Source organism: Lepidochelys kempii, chromosome 8, assembly GCF_965140265.1.
Source record: "Lepidochelys kempii isolate rLepKem1 chromosome 8, rLepKem1.hap2, whole genome shotgun sequence".
In the NCBI taxonomy this organism is placed as follows: Eukaryota; Metazoa; Chordata; order Testudines; family Cheloniidae; genus Lepidochelys; species Lepidochelys kempii.
In genome coordinates this window covers 73,504,009-73,524,383 of record NC_133263.1, presented here as the reverse complement: position 1 = coordinate 73,524,383, position 20,375 = coordinate 73,504,009, and the positions used below count along the sequence as shown (strand labels likewise).

General features: G+C 42.8%; 1 protein-coding gene across 3 annotated transcripts in view; it reads left to right on the top strand.

Annotated features, from left to right (window-relative positions):
* Window positions 1–20,375, top strand: part of SLC44A3 (solute carrier family 44 member 3) — a 73,803-nt gene that overhangs the window by 8,403 nt on the left and 45,025 nt on the right. For 2 of the 3 annotated variants that reach the window (XM_073356997.1, XM_073356996.1), the window contains exons 5-9: window positions 9,566–9,659; window positions 11,269–11,438; window positions 13,951–14,040; window positions 14,944–15,068; window positions 16,594–16,780. In XM_073356997.1, the coding sequence (XP_073213098.1) occupies window positions 9,566–9,659; window positions 11,269–11,438; window positions 13,951–14,040; window positions 14,944–15,068; window positions 16,594–16,780 (666 nt within the window). The remainder of the gene's footprint in view (window positions 1–9,565; window positions 9,660–11,268; window positions 11,439–13,950; window positions 14,041–14,943; window positions 15,069–16,593; window positions 16,781–20,375) is intronic. The other variant, XM_073356999.1, reaches the window with a different exon arrangement.

Sequence of the window (20,375 nt, the reverse complement as noted above, 5' to 3'; positions counted from 1 at the left end):
AAATACCCTGAGCAGAGCAGACTAACAGTAGGAGCGCTGCCAGGAGGGCTGTTGGGGGCCATTGCTATGGCAGTTGGGGGCTGGTTGCTGCTCCGGCAGTCCTGGGGCTGACTCCAGCAGCTGCTCCAGCCCCGTCACTGCTCTTTGTTAGAGGGTTTATTCCTTCACCCACTTACTTCCCTGGTCCTTCTCGCATGAACAGAGAGCAACAATACCCGAAGTCCAGAGGTGCAAACAATTTGATGTTTATTGGGGTGAACTTCCAGCTAGTATGATTCCAGTTTCCTTCCTTAGTGTCCCCCTTCCCAGCTCTGACACCACAGAGCCTTACACCTGTGTCCCTGTTCCCATTCCTGCCCTTAGCCAAACATGATTCCAGTTTCCCCACCCCCATTCCCTGTTCCCATTTCCCACCCACCCACTTTCAGATTGACTGCAGACTATATAGTAAAACTTGAGTTCTGCTTAGCTATACCTTAACCAATCATTTTCCTGAAATTTAACTAACCAATCCTAACATATTGTAACATGATTATGTAACCAATTATATCCCACCACCTTAATTAGTTTACACCCAGCAAAATTAATTATACAGCAGACAGAAACAATCACAGAACCAGACAGAGATTATACAGACAAAAAATAGTAAAGTGGGAACTATAGTGACAAAACAATACAGAAGTGAGGATTTCACATCCCAGCTATTGATAAGTGAGTTCTTGCCAGACAGTATGCTATCAAACTAAGTTTTCTTTTACATTTTCTAGGCACTTCCCTTTCTCTGGAGGTGATAGGCACTATCAGGACAGGACTGTATTCCTCACAGTCCAATAGCACCTTATTTCAATGTGACTAGTTTGGAATGTGAGGAGGTGACCGTTCGCTTCCCAGCTTATGGCTGCCTCTGTTGCTTAGCCAAAGGCCTTAGCCTAAGAACAGGGCCTCAGACTGTCACAGTAAGAGAAGGACCTTACACTGGCAGACAGTGATTTTGATTCTTTCTTTTATACCTCTAACTAGCCAAGTGATAAGAATACACCTAAATTCTTAGAGTATAGGCCTTTAAAGACAGGCCTGAATATCTATATCCTAACACTCCACCCCTTTTTTTTCTTTTGGGATCCTCCTGCCCAGGTATCCCTGGAAAAGCATAGGACATATGGCGACACATTTCCTGATAGGGCCAGGCATCAAGGTGGAAGGTGTGGATATTCCATTTGTCCCACTGCCCCTTGTGTTGTATAGTGCCCTGCACCTTCTCTCGTACGGGCATACCACACCTATTCCAATTAGTGTTCCAGACTTCCCATTATAGTGGGCCCGAGAAGGTTGGGTCCGGGTTGTCTAGAACACTGCAGGGTTTGGAGGGCTTATTACATTACTTATAGGTTATCTCCATATGCAGTACAGTACAAGTACAGTTAACAATACAAAATCCACAGCAACACCAAGTTCTGACCACTGCAGTATGGTCCAACATCCGAGACACCCCCAAAACACTGCCTCTCCTCCTTTGACAGGGTCACGATCTTATGTGTCCAGTTGCTGGCAGTTGCAACAAGCTGTTCCTGCAAGTTTTGCATGCTTTTGTCCATATCATAAGTCTACTGAATGTTCCCAGAGAAATGGGATATTGTCCAAACCAGCTTGACCACTTGGTATGGAATCAGGCAGTATGCCCTGGTTTGTTTATTCACAGCAGTAAGATTCACAGATCCATTTGTGCACCAAAGTCCAGACAGCAGCATGTGGATGGGTGTAGTTTGGTTATGGGCTGGTGTAATTATACCCCCAGCAATATGTACATTCCCAGCAAAACACCTTATACACAGTACACCCAATTGTCTACCCCTTGCGTAGGCCATTGATTCTGCTCCTCCATAGTCATAGGAGAAGGGCACATCCAAACATCTTCTGTTGATTTACACTATTTTACACACCCCTCCATTGATTCCCAGTGAGCTCCTCCCCTTCTCATTATTTCCATAGGGCTTGTGGGGACCACCTTAGTTGCCATTCCATTTCCAGGTACCACGGTAGCTATTACACAGGTGCTGGCCTCCTAGTTGAGCATTTTGCATTCCCATACACATCTCCCCTCCCAGGTCAGCCTTTTGAAGCCACCCCCCACCCATGTCATGAGGTTTTCTGTTCATTAAAACACAACAATGCTAGCAACAAGACAAACACCACAGACAAACACAAAACACAGATCGATGGTATTCTGGGTTATTTTTCCCGCTGGTGCTAGCTTGCTTGTAGAGTGTCTGAAAAACAAAAGAAAAAATTTCCACCCCCCTGGTGGGGACAGATTATTGCTTAATAATAATAATAATAATTAATAATAATATCACTTTCTTTTAGAAATTTCCTTGCTAATTGCAGGAAAAACAGAAGAATTACCCCTTATTTTGTTCTATAGTCAGGTTAGTGAATTACCCCACTCACTGGTCATTTATGAAATTCATGAGGTGGTGTACCTCCGTTTCCCCTCTTGTACAACAGACCATGTTTGCAATAGTTTCTCTGCTGTACCAAGCTTTACAGAGAGGCTTACTAGCTTGCTTCTGGATCCAAAGCTATTACCAGCTCAGAGACTGTCTTAAAAGGGAAACATTTCACTTCCACTAGAGTTCTGATTACTTTCCACTTTCATCTCCTGCTCCGAAACACACAGAGATCTGAAAAAGAAAGCACAACCTATTGTGGCTCCTTTTGGAGCCCTAATAGGATTTTAATGAAGTACCATGTTTTATTTGCATTTCTTTTACCCCTTCTCCAATATACACTGCACACGTCCTGGGAAAATGCACATTCCTTCCATATAGTTTAACCTCCATAACATTATATTAGCCATATTCATTTTACACAAGGTGTAACTGCCTCCCCCATGCCCACAGAGTTTTCATGCACACCCACCAAAGTAACAATCTGATCTCCCAGAGCCACCCCAAGGCTCAGTGTTCCCATCATTCCTCCCCTTTTCCTTTTCTTTTACCTGTGCACATGCACAAAATTCTCTTTTGCCTAACATCCCTTGCACTGTGATTACTCTTTTTTATACAACTGTACCCCGATTACACTTCCATCTTGTACAACTAGACACAATCAGGGGCAGCCAAGTTAAGTTCCAATAGAAACCCCTTACATTCCTTTAGTGATTTTGATTACATTACCCAATAGTCAGATAATTTTGATCAGATTCTTTCTCCTCCTGCTGCCTGCAGCAGTCCCTTATAGACCATTTCTGTGGGAAATGAGCCAATTTTCCTTCAGAATAGCTGTAAAGGCTTCTGGGGACAGAAGCAGAGTGGTGGTAGTAGCCACTCTACCTGACCCCCTTGGATAATTTAATTACAAAGCTTCCATCCAATGTGACTGCACAGAGTTGCACATACAGTTATATTTATATAACTGGGTTTTATCATTAAACAAAAACTTCCTTCTTGTAACACCACAACTGTTACCTTTTACCATTTCCACAACTCCCAAATGTTTACTTTCCTGAAAACCCTGTATTATCAATTTTTGCAAAAGCTATTTGTAACTTTTCACTCACTTACTCCTATATTTAGTTCTTTAAGGTAGTGCAATTTATCTGTAACAACTTAGCCACCAAGTACAATTATTGCCACACAGCTGCCTTAACTTGTGCTGTCTTTGCCTTGAGACTGTTTAAAGAGGCAGTAAAACATTTGTCTCCATGGATGCCCATGGATCTTTTACTCCAAAAATTCCAGTGGAATACAGCAGACCTCCCTCATACTTTGTCCAAAATAACCAAAAACATCTCACATAAGTATCCAAAGTACACTCCATTAAAACTTCAGAAAAACAAAAAGAGTGTGGAAAGGCAGGGGGAGAGGTGGAAAGAAACCAATTAAACCTGTCGGGTCAGTTTAAAGTATAGGCTACCAGCAACAAATTAAGTAAACCGAAGAAAAGAAGAAGGAAAAGGAGAAAAGGACATAGTTAGCTCTGAGTCAAGAGTAGGCTCCCTGGGTTGAAACAGTTGGGAACCCTTATCCCCAGGTACTCATTCTGGCTCTGGGAGAAGAGTGGGGGTTGTTACCTGCTCCTGCAAACCCTGCCATTTTGCACTTTGAATCCTTTTTTTTTTTTTCTTCTTCTTTCTCTCCACTCCCCCAGGACCAAGTCCCAGCTCCAGTCTCTAAAGGTAGTCTGTTAACTCTGCTTTTGACTTTAAACCCTGTTGTGCCAAATCATCTTTAACCACCCATAACTAATTTACAACCCTTCAGCAGCCCTTGCTGAAGCAGCACCAAACTTGAAAGATTACTGGCAGCTTCCCATAATGCTGCCCTTACTTCAAACCTCTCACAAGCGGACTGAAGTGCTTCCTTTCCCTGGAAGGCATTCAGTCCCAATGAGTAGGGACCTTCTTCCACTACCCATATACCAAAGAAGGGGGGGCTCCTCAGCCACCCCCCATCCCTCTGGGTCCCCTAACACTTCCTCCATTTCCTTTTTAATCTCATCCCAGGTTGACCCCTGCACCTGGTATGGGCCCCTGTTCTTCCTCATCCATTTATCCAAAAAATCCTTTACTCTGGCTTGCCAGAACCCACAACTACCATCACGAGAGTTCGTGATACCCCCTCCAAGCAGCTGCACGGACTGTTGGGGAGGGGGACTTACAGGCTGCCACTCACCTATCCGATGCGATGCATCCGAGTGAGTCACCAGCACCAAGATGTTAGGGGGCTTATTCCTTCACCCACTTACTTCCATGGTACTTCTCGCATGAACAGAGAGCAACAATACCCGAAGTCCAAAGGTGCAAACAATTCAATGTTTATTGGGGTGAACTTCCAGCAAGCATGATTCCAGTTTCCTTCCTTAGTGTCCCCTTTCCCAGCTCTGACACCACAGAGCCTTACACCTGTGTCCCTGTTCCCATTCCTGCCTTTAGGCAAACATGATTCCAATTTCCCCACCCCCATTCCCTGTTCCCATTTCCCCCTTTAGCAAAACATGATTCCAATTTCCCCACCCCTGTTCCCATTTCTCACCCACCCACCCACTTCCTGATTGACTGCAGACTATATAGTAAAACTTGAGTTCAGCTTAACTATACCTTAACCAATCATTTTCCTGAAATTTAACTAACCAATCCTAACATATTGTAACATGATTATGTAACCAATTATATCCAATTCAATGTTTATTGGGGTGAACTTCCAGCAAGCATGATTCCAGTTTCCTTCCTTCGTGTCCTCCTTCCCAGCTCTGACACCACAGAGCCTTACACCTGTGTCCCTGTTCCCATTCCTGCCCTTAGCCAAACATGATTCCAATTTCCCCACCCCATTCCCTGTTCCCATTTTCCCCTTTAGCAAAACATGATTCCAATTTCCCCACCTGTCAGGCCTGTCTGTAAAGGCCTATACTCTATATCCTAACACTCCTGTGGCAGGGGCTGGCCTAACCCCCGTTCTCCTCCCCCCTTGGCCCTGGCTGCTTCAGCCCTGGGGCCGCTGCTCCAGCTCTGCCACTTTGGAAGGCATGGAGGTTCTGGAAAATCACCGAATCGTACCCTTAAGAATGCTCAATCACCAGTTGCTCACTATTCAACTCAAAATGTGCATTTTTTGCAGATTTTGTTTCAGGGTGTCTTTTGAAGCATTTAATCTGCCCTCCACACTTAAGATTGCTGGAGCTTAATTTGGAATATAAGACTTGTTTTGATAGATGAGTCTCAGGCATACAAATTACATGGCCAGTCCGTCTCCATTTGGGCACTGATCAAATGAGTCTTGATGCCAACTGAACCAGCTTTTGCTAGGACTTCAGTGTTGGAAATCCAGTCCTGCCATTTGTTGCCCAGCAATCATTGTAGGTGTCACAAATAGAAACTGTCAAGATTTTTCACATACCACTGGTAACAGGTCCATGTTTCGCACCCGTGGAACAATGTAGTGAGGACAACAGCATTATAGACTTTGATTTTTTGGTCTGTAGATATATTCCATGTTGCTTCCAGATTCAGTGATAGAGGTGACCATATACAGTGCTGGCTTTCTTAATTCACGCATCCACATCGTGGTCAGTTGTCACTTCGTTGTTCAACATGCCGCCGAGATAAGTAAACTGTTTGATGGCTTGGAGCCTGGTACCTTCCAAGCTTGTTGATGGGTCTTGGTAAGGCTGTTGAGCAGCTGGCTGGTACATAAGCTTGGTTTTTGTTGGGCTGATGGTGAAGCCAAAGTTATTAGCTGCCTCAGCAAAGCACTCAAAAACGATAAGGCCATTGAGGAGAAATTAAATGAATTCTTTGCATCGGTCTTCACTGTTGAGGATGTGAGGGAGATTCCCAAACCTGAGCCATTTTTCTTGGGTGACAGATCTGAGGAACTGTCCCAAATTGAGGTTCTGGGGCTGGCTGCTGCTGCAACAACTCCAGAGCTTACCACGGCCGCTGTTCCTTCGGCCCCAGGGCTGGCCACTCGCTAGCTGTTCCAGGGTCTGCTGCTCCAGCCCTGCCCCAGAAGAAGTCATGGAGGTCCCGGAAAGTCATGGAGTTCATGATCTTTATGACCTCCGTGACAGAATTGTATCCTTAGTCGTGATATATGCTCCAAAGTTGGCATGTAATATATCCTCATTAATATTCCTGTGTGACTTATGTATGGGATGTGAACAAAGTTATAAATATGCACTAGAAATATGTTCTTAAAATGTGTTTGGCAAGCAATACATAAGCACAGTCTGCCTCAGACAAAGGAATTTGTCATTTCCTTATCTGACAAGCCTGGTCATCAGGCAGAGACAGTGAATGTACATTTACATGCAAGGTTAAAAAAAGGTATCAAATTAGCAAGTGGGGGAGGTAGCCTCTTAACAATAAAGACAGGGTTCTGAACCTCAAATGATAAGCAATTGAATCAACTGACTGTATACAATATTACTGTATTCTAAAATTGTATCTAGTAAGGTTTTTTATGAAAGCCAGTGACACTCTGGTGATTAATATCATTGTGAAATGTATGTATTAACACTCTCGGAGGAATTATGGATACTCACTGATATTATGCTTTAAAGTCTGTGATCAAATACAGGGAAAAACAGGGTTTCTTCCAGACAGGAGGAAGGGCAGCTATCTATCTGTCTCCAATGTAAATTAAGCAGTGTGGAATCAAAACAATGGAAGCCCCATTTAAATACAAATTAGCATGAGGATAGGAAATCCACAAGAAGGGAAGAACAGCAGGAAGCCTTCTAGGCTCTTGAGACAGATACAGTGAACTTTGTGGTGATACAAGGAGGGCAAAAGGATAGGTGAGTTGTCCATCACTTGGGAGATTCAAAGAGCCAGAGCTGGATCCTTCAGCCAAAGGGGTTGAAGTCTTCTGGGAACTTAGTTTGGTGAGAAACCTGCTTAGGCAAAGATTGTAACTTGCTTCTAAGACTAAAACAATTTTCAGCATATTTTTACTTTTGTTTGTTTGTTTGTAGTCTTTTGTGTCTTTATTCCTTATACTGGATATCACTTAATCCTAAGCCCTTTTTAAAATAAACTTGTTTTACTTTTACTATAAACCAGTTGAGAGCTGTGACTGAAATTAGTGTGTTTGTCAAACCCCAGTTAAATTAATGATCTGCATGGTCTCTTTGAAGGAGCAAAGAGCTTATTAAGTTCTGTGAATGTTCCAGGAGAGGGCTGCACGCTGAAGGGAGGCATTCTGGGGAACTTGGGAGTTGGGGTTCACTGTTTGTTACCTATAGGGCAAGGTTTGGGCTGGCAGAGCCCTGAAGAGTTTGCTGGCAAGGCACACAAGCTGGTGTGTCAGGGAGTTGTCATACAGCTTAGCAGCAGCAAAACTCTCACTTGTTGAGTCAGAGAGGGTAATACAGTAACTCAGTTCTGGGGCCCTCAGCAGATTGGCAGATGATTTTGGGGAAATTCAGGACAGAGAAGTATTAAGGTCATTCTACAAATAGTAACTGGGCGGTGGAAGCCCGGGTGTGACCTGCATGCTTGTGTGCAGGCTGTTGGTGTCAAGGCTGTGAACCACAGAAGCATAGCTTTGAAAGCACCCAGAGGTGCAGGGTAGGTGGTGACACAACCCCTTACTAGTCTGGGTTGAACTCCAAAATGTCACACCCTCATCAGAGTTAATCACTGTTAGTGTGTAAGACCTGATTGTTGAAGCGTAACATTCACCTCTTGAGGCAGTCAGAGTTCTCAGTCTGTCGTTCATAGAATGGGTAGGCTGTCCAGAGAAGAGACACAATTTCTTCTGATTGCAAAGCCAGCTCCTGTGTTGGCTCATTTTGTGGGTGTCCCTTCCAGAAGAAAGTATACCTAGCATGCTCCTCAGCCAGTTGACCCTCTTCAGCAAGTCACATCTTTCTCTGAGCTGCAATGTGGATACAATATCCTTCAAGCTCTTGAGCAACTGAAGCAGTCCACCGGGCAGGACCATTAGTTTGGTTTGGACAGTAAAGCAGCTTACAAACAGTCCACCTTGCAACATTGAAACAAAGGAAACTTTTCAAGGCTTGTTTGAATTTTGACTGCGTGATGGGATGTCCTCCAGCTTCAGTGGGCTGTTCAGGTTGAGCAATTTTCAGGAGAACTTTTTTAGCACCCTTCTTTGATTGAGGTCAACTGTGCTATTCCTGAGTCGAGCAGCTGAGTCAATCAAGATGCTGCTGGACTACAGTATCACCCCAAGTCAATGCAGAGTCTTGACCTACCCACGTGCAGGTTCACAACTATGACTCCCAGCGGTGTCCATCACCTGTCACTTTCACCATTCCCCTATTACTCTGGGACTTATTAAACTGTGCCAGAAATTTGTAAGGTGGAGGAGCAGTTCCATACCAACTTATGTACTCTTGGTCAACAAGACCATTTCCAGTGGCAAAGTAAATCGCGACAACTAAAGGACTTGCTGGTTGCAGTTTATTTTTAGAGTGACCTTCTATTAGATCAGTTGCCGAATTTCTCAGGCTAAGCTTGGTCTGCCCAGCAAATGGGTATAAAGTAAGTCTCATTTATACCATGTTACACATCTCTGAATTTGGCCCTAAGGGGAGGCTTCTGGAGGTATGAGAAATGAGAGAAAAGAAAATAGTATAATCATCTGAGTTTAGTGAAATTTGGGGTTTCCAGTGTTTCAGTTGGTTGTACTTGCTTCTCCTAAACCAAGTTACAACAATTTAGTGATAAAAGTGGGAAAAACTGAAAATATTACTCTCTGTAGAGAACAGATAGGGGTTTGATCTTGATTCATGAAACTGTTATCTGGACTGTATAAGATTTTAAGCTGTCTCCTAAACAGAACAGTGTTTAGCATCATGGGGTTTTTTTTGTTTGTTTTGTTTTTGTTTTTACTTAAATACAAAATTATTGAGGAAAAACACTGCAGTTTTGCTAATTAATATTTATTATGCTGCACAAAATCTTGAAAACAGCAATTGATTTGAGCAGCCATGCAATTAAGTGCTATTTATTTAGATTTTTAAGAAGTGTGTTTTCTGCCCAGAAATGGATGTGAACTAATAACAGGTTACCATGTGTGGGGTTTTTATTCTATAGGTTCTTGCCTTTGTGTTTATAACTTGAACATATCCAGTTACACACTAAATCCAAAGGCAGCTGAGCTTTGTCCCACACTGCCAGTTCCACCAAGGTAAGAATTACAGGGTGCTTTACTGCACTGTTTATTCAAGACAACTTTTCAAAGACTGTCCTTCCCATTTTGTGTTTTCACTTGATGCATAACCATCAGAATGATTTTACTTTGTTTAATATCTTTGATTTTATATTTTTGAATTCTCATGTTTATACACCCCCCCCCCACACACACACACTGTTCATACCCCTGTTCAGCAGAGATTCTTAAGCATGTGCTCAAGTGAAGTCCCATTGCCTCCTGAAGGCACAGAACTGGACTCTTTATGCTTCCCTACTCCGCTGCACAAAGGAAAGTGAGGAAAAGAGCATGAGAGACCTTTCAGAGGTGAACCATGAAATAAATTGAAAAGAGGGCACCTCACACTTATTTCTTTGACAATCTGTATTTCCTCTCTGCAGCGTGAAATCCTCGAGAACAGTTTCTATTATGTATGTGATACTTCCTCATAAAAGCAAAACTGGTCGAAGCAGTTTCCCTAGTAACAGTCACCATTTACTTATTAATTAGGGAGGCATACTATGCTGATGGACTGCTGTGTCCTTTTAGACACACACATGAGTTTCTCTGAGATCTAAAAAACCTTCTTGCTGGCTTAGTGTAGCATTGCCAAGACTAGAGGGATAGTACATTTAAGACACTTGGCTAACAATGCCAAATAACGTTATTTTTATATGTAAATATTTGACTGGGCTACTTGTATTCTAAGCTGGTCAGGTCTAGCTTAATACACCCTAAAGATTGTTGGAATATCTTAAACACTCTGCAAAATTTGTGTGTGTATTGAAAATACCTATACTTATTACTACAGCCGTACTAACTTGTGCTTTGATTCCATCCATTCTCCCAAATTAATCAAGTCAAGCCCAGTTCATATTTGAATAGGAGCCCAAAAATGAGCAGAAAACACTGTTGGTGTTCAGTAGATGGTACTGTTCCTGAGTCAATAGTGAACCAATACCTCATATGAAGGCACTATGCTGATAGACGTGCTGTCTTTCAGATGAAATATAACTGACCTGCCGACTATTTGTGGCCATGAAAGATCCTGTGTCTCTCTTCCTAAGAGTAGGAGTATTAATCACAATGACCTGAGCAAATTCCAATTTAGCTGAATATGTTCTGCCTTCCTAAATCTCTCCCATCGTTTTAATCAGGTAGAGATACTCACTTTCCGTTATAAACTACTGTGCAGTGTTGCTGTGCATTGTTAAATTGGCTGTGCTATTTTATCCCAGAAGTTTAGAAGGCTGCAGTTTAGTGGGTAGGGTGAAATGATCTCTGTATGTTGGCTTAAGTTCTGAAACGTGTTTTGAGACAATCTGAAATAGTTCAGGGGAAGCCTAAAGTTCAGTCTGAATATTCCAAATTCAGCATAAACTGCTTACTTTAATTTGGAACTGTTTCTTTATTTTGGTGGCAGTGTTAACGTATTTCATTTTTACTAAAAAGCAAGCAAACATAATACAACATATAAACAAAATTCAGGAACTTGATTGGGAATTGCACTTGTTTTGGGACTGCGGGATTGATCCCTGAATGTATCTGAAACCTTACTCTCCAGTAATCAATCTTTTCTCCCACCTCTGTTTTTTTAACTTTCCAGCAAATCCTTCCCATTATTTAATCGCTGTGTTCCACAAAACCCTGAGTGCTATTCGCAGTTTGCGTCCATCTTGATAAATGTGGTAAATGAAGTCGATGCTTTTCATCGTATTCTGAGTGGAATAATGGCAGGAAGAGATACTGTAATAGGACTGAGTGTCCTTGCACTAGGTAAAGTTATGAATAGAAGAGGGATTTTAAAAAAATTGTTAAAATAGAATTTCATGTTTCAAACCTTTGTAGGAAGAATAATGCAATTTTTAAAAATATTGACGCTTGATATTTGCTGCATAGAAACATTTGTTTTGTTTAAGAGAGAACTGCTGTTTTGCTTTCACAAGACATTTAGTAGACTAATGAAATTCAGATTTATAGAAACCAGACTGGAAACTTACTCTGCATCACTTGTTTGATTTTTTGTCTGACTCCATTAAAAACTTTAGGTGAAAAAGTTATAAAATCAGAATTTATCGTAGCATGAGGTGTGTTTTAATGATATATACTATTTCCTCTTTTCTTGCCGTTCTTAGGGGGCCATTGAGGTCTTAGAAAGTAGTTTCTTCTTCAAGTGATTGCAGACATGTATTTCCCTTGAGTGTGCATGTGCCAAGCACATCAAAGCCAGAGAACCTTACCTAGTAGTACCTGTAGGGATGGTGCCTTCTGGCCATTAGCTCCTTCCCAAGCTGTTTAAGAGCACTCTGACCCTTCTTAGTTCCTTCACCAAACATTAAGAATTGAGACTCAGATGCAGAGGCGATGGAGGGTGGGTCGTGGAATACACTTCTGCACCTATATCTTGAAGAACAACACTTATCTGTACTGTAACTAACAGTCTTTTCTTCGAGTGATTGTAGATGTGTGCTCCACTCAGGTGATTCACAAGTAGTTTCAGAAGGAAGTGGGGCTCAGAGTCTGCTTAATACTGCCTTCCCAAAATTTGCATCTGATCTGCACTCCATTATAATAATGTAATATATGGTTAAAGTATGTATGGAAAACCAAGTAGAAGCCCTGCAAATGTCCAATGTGAAAACACCACTGAGAAATGTGACCGATGCCCCTCGGACCTAGTCATATAGCTCTTAACCTGTGGGGAGGCGAAGTCTGAGCTATCCCATAAGCTGTTTTAATACGGGAAGTTATCCACCTGGAAGTCATCTGCATGGAGACCAATAGACCCTTCATGCAATCTGCAAAGGAAACTAAAAGATGAATTGATGAACGGAATGGTTTAGTTCCCTTCAAGTAAAATGCCAAACATTGTGTCTCATCCAAGGAATGAAAAAGCTGTTCATCAGCGCTTGAATGAGGTTTGGGAAAAAATACAGGTGAATATTGTCTGATTAAGATGAAATTTTGACACGACCTTAGATAAAAACTTAAGATGTGGCACCAAAGTGACCTTGTTTTTGAAAAACTGGTTATACTAGGTATATGCCATGAGGCTCTGCAGGTCACTAACTCAACTCGAAGAAGTTATGGCCACAAATAACTGATTCTCTGTCTCTACTATACCAAAAGACAAAGTTGCCAAGGACTCAAATGGACGACTCATGAGTCCTCCAACACAGTGCTAAGGTTCCAGTGAGGAATCACTTCCTGCACGGGTGGGAAGAGAAGTGATCCTTTCAGAAATCTGACTACCATGGAGTTTGAGAAGACTTTGATTTGCTTTGGATGGAGGATGAAATGCCAGAATCGCTGCCAAATGGACCCTCCACAAACTGAGAGACGGACCAGAGGACTGGAGGTGCAACAATTGCTCCAGAATGTTCTGAATGCAGGATTGTATTGGTAGAATCCTGCAGCCTAGGGATCAGATTGAAAAATGTTTCCATTAGCCAGATAGGTAGCCCTTAGTAGAACCTGTCGAACGGCTTCAGAACAGCACTCCTGTTCCTTGTCTAGCCATGCAGCATCCATGCTGTGAGGTGCAGGCTGTTTAGTGCTGGGTGTGAAATCTGACTATGATACTGAATCAGTAGATTGGAACCACAGGGATGAACAGAGAGACTGAGGAGATCGCCCTTATGGTAGCGCTGCCCCATCAGTGTACTGCTAGGCAAAGTTCTCTGGCTTTGGTGCACTCAGCATGGACCCCTGAGTGGAATATACATGTGCACTCGCACCTTGAAGAGCAACAGCTACAGTACAGGAAGGTAACAGTCTTACTCATGTAAACTGAAAAATTTTGATATGCCTATAAGTATTAAAGTAATTAAGCTAGTTATTAATAGGTAATTGTAATTTTACATTTTACATTTTCAGCATTAAAAAAAAGCAGTTTGATAGCTTTGATTTCATGTTTCGTGAGTAAGTTGAAATTAACAAAAACTAGCTTCAGAATGAGAGAACAGAGGGTAAATCCATCCTAGAGAGAATGGACTTCAGAAGGCAAGGGTTATGCCAGTAATGAATTTACCCTAAGAACCTGACTATTCTACATAATTACTAATTCTGGTCATTTTAGGGCCTGATTTTGGAACATTTCTGGTCAAAACAGAATCTCTTCAGTTTTAAAACCTATTGGTCTCTGCTTTTGAGATCAGTGTTTACAAGTATAAAAAATCTGGAATGTAGAAAAAACTAAATTTTCTTTGTAAAATAATTAGTCTGATTAAATAGATCATAACAGTCATCTGAAGTTAACTCTTTCTATATATTTTTTTTAATTTTCCAGCCTTCTCTTTAATAATGGTTTTAACCTTCAGATTCATCACCACACTTCTGATCCATATTTTCGTGACACTAGTTGTGTTTGGATTGTTATGTAAGTATATTTATTTATAATGGGTGTTTAAGTAACGCATTTGAAGGAAAAACATAAAGGAAAAAACAGCAAACCTGTTTCTCCTCTGGTATCCTTCAGTAAGCTAAATTGGGTCCCAGTCCTGCAATCGGATCCATGCTGGACCCTTTCTCTGTGTGGATGAAAAGGTCTGACTATGCAGATCTAGCTGTAGTATCAGGGTGCTGAGAGGTTTGTTTTATTTCAATTATTTATAGATGTCTGTAGATTGTATTTCTTTTGACAAATGATTTGAGTATGATCAGTGTTAACGTTTCCAACAAAGTTTAAATAGAGAATTTAACAATGCATCCTTTATAAAGAAAGAACTATTAAGAATGATCAAAGCCTGAAATGTGAGCTATCTTATAAGTTATGTTTATCTCTTGCAATGAGGCTGTAACTTCAAAGCTGCAAGAAGACCAGACTTAATGTTGGCTTTGACTTCAAAATAGCAAACCAGCCACACCATTTTATTCTGTGAGCACAGATATGTGCATTTACACCAGTGGTTCTCAAACTTTTGTATTGGTGACCCCTTTCACATAGCAAGTCTTTGAGTGCGACCCCCCTTGTAAATTAAAAACACATTTTATATATTTAACACCATTATAAATGCTGGAGGAAAAGTGGGGTTTGGGGTGGAGGCTGACAGCTCGTGACCCCCCCATCTAATAACCTCGAGAGCCCCTGAGGGGTCCTGACCCCCAGTTTGAGAACCCTTGATTTATACCTAATGTTTCTCACTTTGTGCTACACTGCTCCATTCTTCAGTTAATTTGTAATTGAAGAGGAGAAGGTAACAGAGCCATAACCTGTGTGCATTAGCTTGCCAGTCACTTGTGAAGCACTGTCTGCACCTTCATGGATTTGTGTTTGTTCTAGTTGTCTCAGGTGTTCTGTGGTGGCTCTACTATGACTACACCAACGACCCAAGCATAGAACTGGAAACTGAAAAGGAAAATGTAAAATTTTTACTTGGATTTGCTATCCTATCTACCGTGATTACGGTGAGAAATTTTACAGAATGATCTTTGGGGAGCTTAATGTTAGAGATGGTAATCTGAAACCTTGAAATAAAACTATATTATAGCAATGTGAGTGCACGTGCTCCCTCCTTTATTTACGCTTGACATAGAAAAGTGGAAACTCCATTGTAGAGGCGGCAAAGAGTCCTGTGGCACCTTATAGACTAACACACGTATTGGAGCATAAGCTTTCGTAGGTGAATAACGACAAAGTGGGTATTCACCCACGAAAGCTTATGCTCCAATACATCTGTTAGTCTGTGAGGTGCCACAGGACTCTGCCGCTTTTACAGATCCAGACTAACACGGCTACCGTTCTGATACTTGACTCCACTGTAGAGAGTAACTGAGGCTGTGTGATGGTGATTCAACCATGACATGGTCAGTTTATCCCTTTGTGGATTGCACTCAGGTGCATTCTGCTTTCCATTTGCAGCCAAATAAGATCTGCTTATAATTATTTAATCCTTTTTTTACATTTTATGGGACATTCACCTGTATCATGTAGAGTCTGTACAAGGCTCTCCACAAACTTAAACCCTGTGCTAGGGCTGTAGGACGATGCCAGCAGAGCAGCTGTGCTGCAGGACTTTTGCCCTTGGCACACTGCTGCAGTGTGGGTCTATAGGCCATCCTCAGTTAAGCTAATGGTGGGGCTGAGTGAGCAGAGAGACACTGGATCCATGGAAATGTGAATCCTGTGGACCCAACATGCTCCTTTGTGCCACGTACAAGGTAACAGCCATTGCAGTGGGGTGGAAGCTTAGTGCTGCTGTTTAGTTTGCTGGCCACAAGCTGTAGTGCTAAATTTTTGCCTTCCAGTCATCCACCTCCTGTTCACCACACAACCTGATTAGTATGACTTTATGCTGTTGAAATGAATGTTTCACCTTATTTAGCATCGTAGCCCAGTATGAATGTGTGAATAGTTCATATATTGTTGGGAAATGAGTCAGTTACATTAATGTTTCTTTAAAAGAAAATGTGGTTGCACACAATGAACAGTCTGTATTGTGTTAAAATGACCAATATTATTGTGATATACACTGGAGCTTGCTTGCATATTCTCTGTACATTATCAGACGGTGGGCACTGCACCTCTTCTCTTGCTAAATACAAGAATAAGAAAAGGTTTCTTTGGATGCAGATTTGTTCAGGTGCAATACATTTGCCATTTGTAGAATTCCAAATACATCATCTGCTCCCAGTGGCTCTTCTGAGAGCTTCTGGCATCTTTGTAGAGCAGACTAGAAAAGTGGTGAAGCAGCTTCTATTGTGAATGTTTATTGTTTTATAGTTTCCAGTGTGCTATGTCTTTTAGGTGTTGTTTGCAGTTCAGTGTTAAAGATTTAGTGCATAATAATTTTATGAAAAGACATGTTCTCCTGCGGTCCCTTTGTGAAATCTGCACCATGCTCCCCCTACAAAATTTGACAACTTCTGATAATTTAAGAAAGAAATTCCTAGTTTAGTATTTTTCTGATTTGTTTTTCATCTCTTTTAATAGATGGTTCTACTTTCCCTCATATTTGTACTAAGGAAGAGGATTCAGCTGACTGTACAGCTCTTTTGGGTTGCTAATAAAATAATTAGCAGGGTCCCTTCCCTACTGTTCCAGCCACTATGGACCTTTTTGATTCTCATTTTCTTCTGGGTGTTCTGGGTTGCTGTGCTACTTAGCTTAGGAACTGCAGGTAAGTAGTTGTATTTTATCATGGTCATGGGTGTACACTATCTTGTTTTAAAATTTGGTCTTTAAACACAGAACATGTTGGTGTTAGTGTACAAGGTGTAATATATCTGTTATGATCTTGTTTTCTGTTTACTTCACCTTCGCATTTCTAAGGGTACTGCAGAAGTAGCTGCTGTTTTGTGAGTCAAAGATAATACAGCATGTTAGAGGAGAAACACATTTGTGCACTCTCACGGAGACTTTACTTTTGTTCTTTCTTGTTTAGGTCTCATAATATAAAGCAGGGGTGGCCAACCTGAGCCTGAGAAGTAGCCAGAATTTACCAAAGTACATTGCCAAAGAGCCACAGTAATACATCAGCAGTCCCCCTCCCCCCAGTACTTCCTGCCCGCCGGCAGGCCTGCCAATCAGCACCTCCCCCTCCCTCCCGTGCCTCCTGCCTGCCGCGATCAGCTGTTTCGAAGTGTACAGGAGGCTCTGGGATGGAGGTGGGAGGAGCAAGAGTGCAACAGGATCAGGGGAGGGGGCAGGAAGGGGCAGGGGCCTTGGGGTAAGGGGTGGAGTGTGGGCAGGGCCTGGGATTGAGCAGTGGAGCTTCAGCCCCGGAGTCAGCACCTATGCATATTAACTTCTGAAGAGCCGCAGTTTGGACACTCCTGATAAAAAGTGTCATTCCAGATCCAAACTATGTTGTTGCTTTTTGTAAATGGGGAGCATAACAGAAAGGGGGGAGTGCTTTGATTTAGTACAGCAGTTGTGCAATTAATGTGTTTCTACTATGGGAACAACAGGAAAGTGCCTTCCCTCCTGTGAGAGATGTAAAATTATTCTGAATATCTCTTCCCAGCATTTGATGGAAAGCTCTGCAGATTTGTAGAGAGATTCTCTCTTTCTCCCCTTTTTCCTCTTCCATCCCCAACTGTTGAGGTATTTCAGAAGCACTTGGTTGAAGCATTTGTCTGGCAGGTGACTTGCTGTTTCTCCAAAGTTGTTAGGCACAGTGGCACCAAATTTTCAGCCCCCGTAGGCTCTTCATGAATCTTTCTTGCCAAACTGAACATCAGTTCTTGTGGGACAGATTTACTTTGCTTTGAGATGTCATCCTAGATGCTTCTTCAAAGCACTCGTCTTAGCTTGTAATTTTTGTGCCTTATTTGTGCTGGTCACATGTGGCCTGGGAATGCCAGATGCTGCACTATGTGGTTGTTACTGAAAGGGAAGCACCCCTTTCAGAATTGTGAATGGTCAGTGCAGTGGTATAGCTCAGGAGGCCATTGGAGCTTTAGGTAGTGGGTTGCTTTCATCAGGTTAAGGCAGGGGTGGGCAAACTTTTTGGCCCGAGGGCCACATCGGGGTGTGAAACTGTATGGAGGGCCGGTTAGGGACGGCTGTGCCCCCCCAAAAGCCTGTCCCCTGCCCCTATTCGCCCCCTGACCCATCCAACCCCCCCTTGCTCCTTGTCCCCTGACTACCCCCTCCTGGGACCTCCTGCCCCAAACTGACCCCTGGGGTCCCATCCCGTATCCAACCTCCCCTGCTCCCTGTCCCCTGACTGCACCGACCTATCCACACCCCTGCCCCCTGATAGGCCCCCCAGGTCTCCCATGCCCTATCCAACCCCTTCTGTGCCCCGACCCCTGACCGCCCCAGAACCTTCGCCCCATCCAACCGCTCCCTGTCCCCTGACTGCCCCCCGGGACCCCCTACCCAACCCCCCCCCCACCGCTGCCCCCTTACCATGCCGCTCAGAGCGGCAGGAGCTTGCAGCCCTTTTGCCTGCGCGGCTGTGTGGGAGGGGGAACAGTGGGGGTGGGGCCAGGGGCCAGCCTCGCCGGCCAGGAGCTCAGGGGCTGGGCAGGACAGTCCCACGGGCCAGATGTGGCCCGCGGGCCGTAGTTTGCCCACCTCTGGGTTAAGGCCTTTTATTAATTTGGATAAAGCTTATGCATTTAAGCTGTATGGGTGTAACTACTCATTTTTAGGTAGTATAGGATTGCTTTTCATGCAGTTTTTGAACAGCTCTATTTGGTCAGAAGTTAGATCTAAGTACAAGGTATTAGTCAGGTAAACTACAGTAACTCTAGTAAAGCTGGTAGCTGTTAGTTAGAATGAATCAGAATACACTAAATTTGAAATACTAATGGCCAGGAATGCTAGAGGAAACAACACAAACATTCTTCATTTAAGCAGAGCTGACTATGAGAGAATGCACAAAAACCCAAAGGAACCTTTACTGTAAGTCTCCAATGTGCAACAAAAGACTGTGTGTGAAGTTTGTCCTTGTTGAATCTAAATTCGGAAAATGCCAAGTGAGTCCAACGTGTTTAAAAAGGTTATTAGTCTCTTTGGGATACAGAAGAGAGGTAGAGGTTATAAATATTTTGGCTAGTGTAATAGGATCAATTTGATGAGAAGTGCAAGATGATATAGTTGGGTGTTTCCCGAGTATTGCTGTATACTTCATTAAGAGTTTGTTTTCAGTCCTGTGCCTGGGTTGTTTTTAACAGATGTGTCAATAGTTGTAATTTTCAGCCATTTAGCCAGTTAAAGTATTAATATTTATAGTGAGAATGTGCATGTTACTTAAAACAAACTAAAGTGACAGTATGAGTGTTAAAGTAGGTGTTAAGTAGATACAGAAATATCAACCCATGTGTTCATTAGTTTTCCTAATTGCAAGTGAGCTTTTATGAGCTTTAATTCTGCTTCTAATCAGATTATGGCATGGGCGTACATCAAAGTTAAACAGTGGCTATTGTTAATAATTCAAGTGATACTTGTTTGTTACTACCAGTTGAGTAAAAGAAAACTGTAGTAACACCCATAATCCACTAGATGCCATTAATGTAGTTTGAAAAACTTTCTATTGAGTAACTCATTTTCATTCTTCTTCAAGTGCTTGCTCAAGTCAATTCCATTCTAGGTGTGTGCGCGCCCAGGTGCACGGTCTTCAGAGATTTTTTACCTTAGCGGTATCTGTAGGGTCAGCAGTGGCGCCCCCTTGAATGCCATGCACACGTGCCAGTATATCAGGCACCGCTGACCCTACGCCCTTTCAGTTCCTTCTTACCGCCCATGGTGGTTAGTCAGAGCACCTTTCCTTGCATTGCAAGGGCTAGCGGGTTTTTTTTGTCTACTGACTTCGAGCCTTAGGGCCTTGTAAGTAGTTTGTTTCTAGTAGTTAGTGTTATGTAGTTGTTAAGTGTAATTAATAGTTAGCAGTTAGGGTCCCAGCAGGGACTTTGCCCCAGGAGGGGCATGTCCCGGTCTCCTGGGTTTAATCCCTGCTCGGACTGCAGCAGGCCTATGCCTGTAAGTGACCCCCCATTGCAGCTGCCTCAGGAGCTTAGGGGAGTCACACGTTAGAGACAAGTGCCGAATTTGTAAGAACTTCCGGCCCTGCACACAAAAGGAGCAGGATATTCGGCTACGGGCTCTCCTCATGGAGTCCACCCTGTGCCCGGCCTTCGTGCAGCCCCATCAGGACTCGCCATGTACCTCAGCCTCGGTGCGCAGTGCGCCCCTGGCTCCAGTGCCCAAAAAGAAGACCAAAAAGCATGACTCCGCAGCACTGGGCAAAAAGGGCCATGGTCATC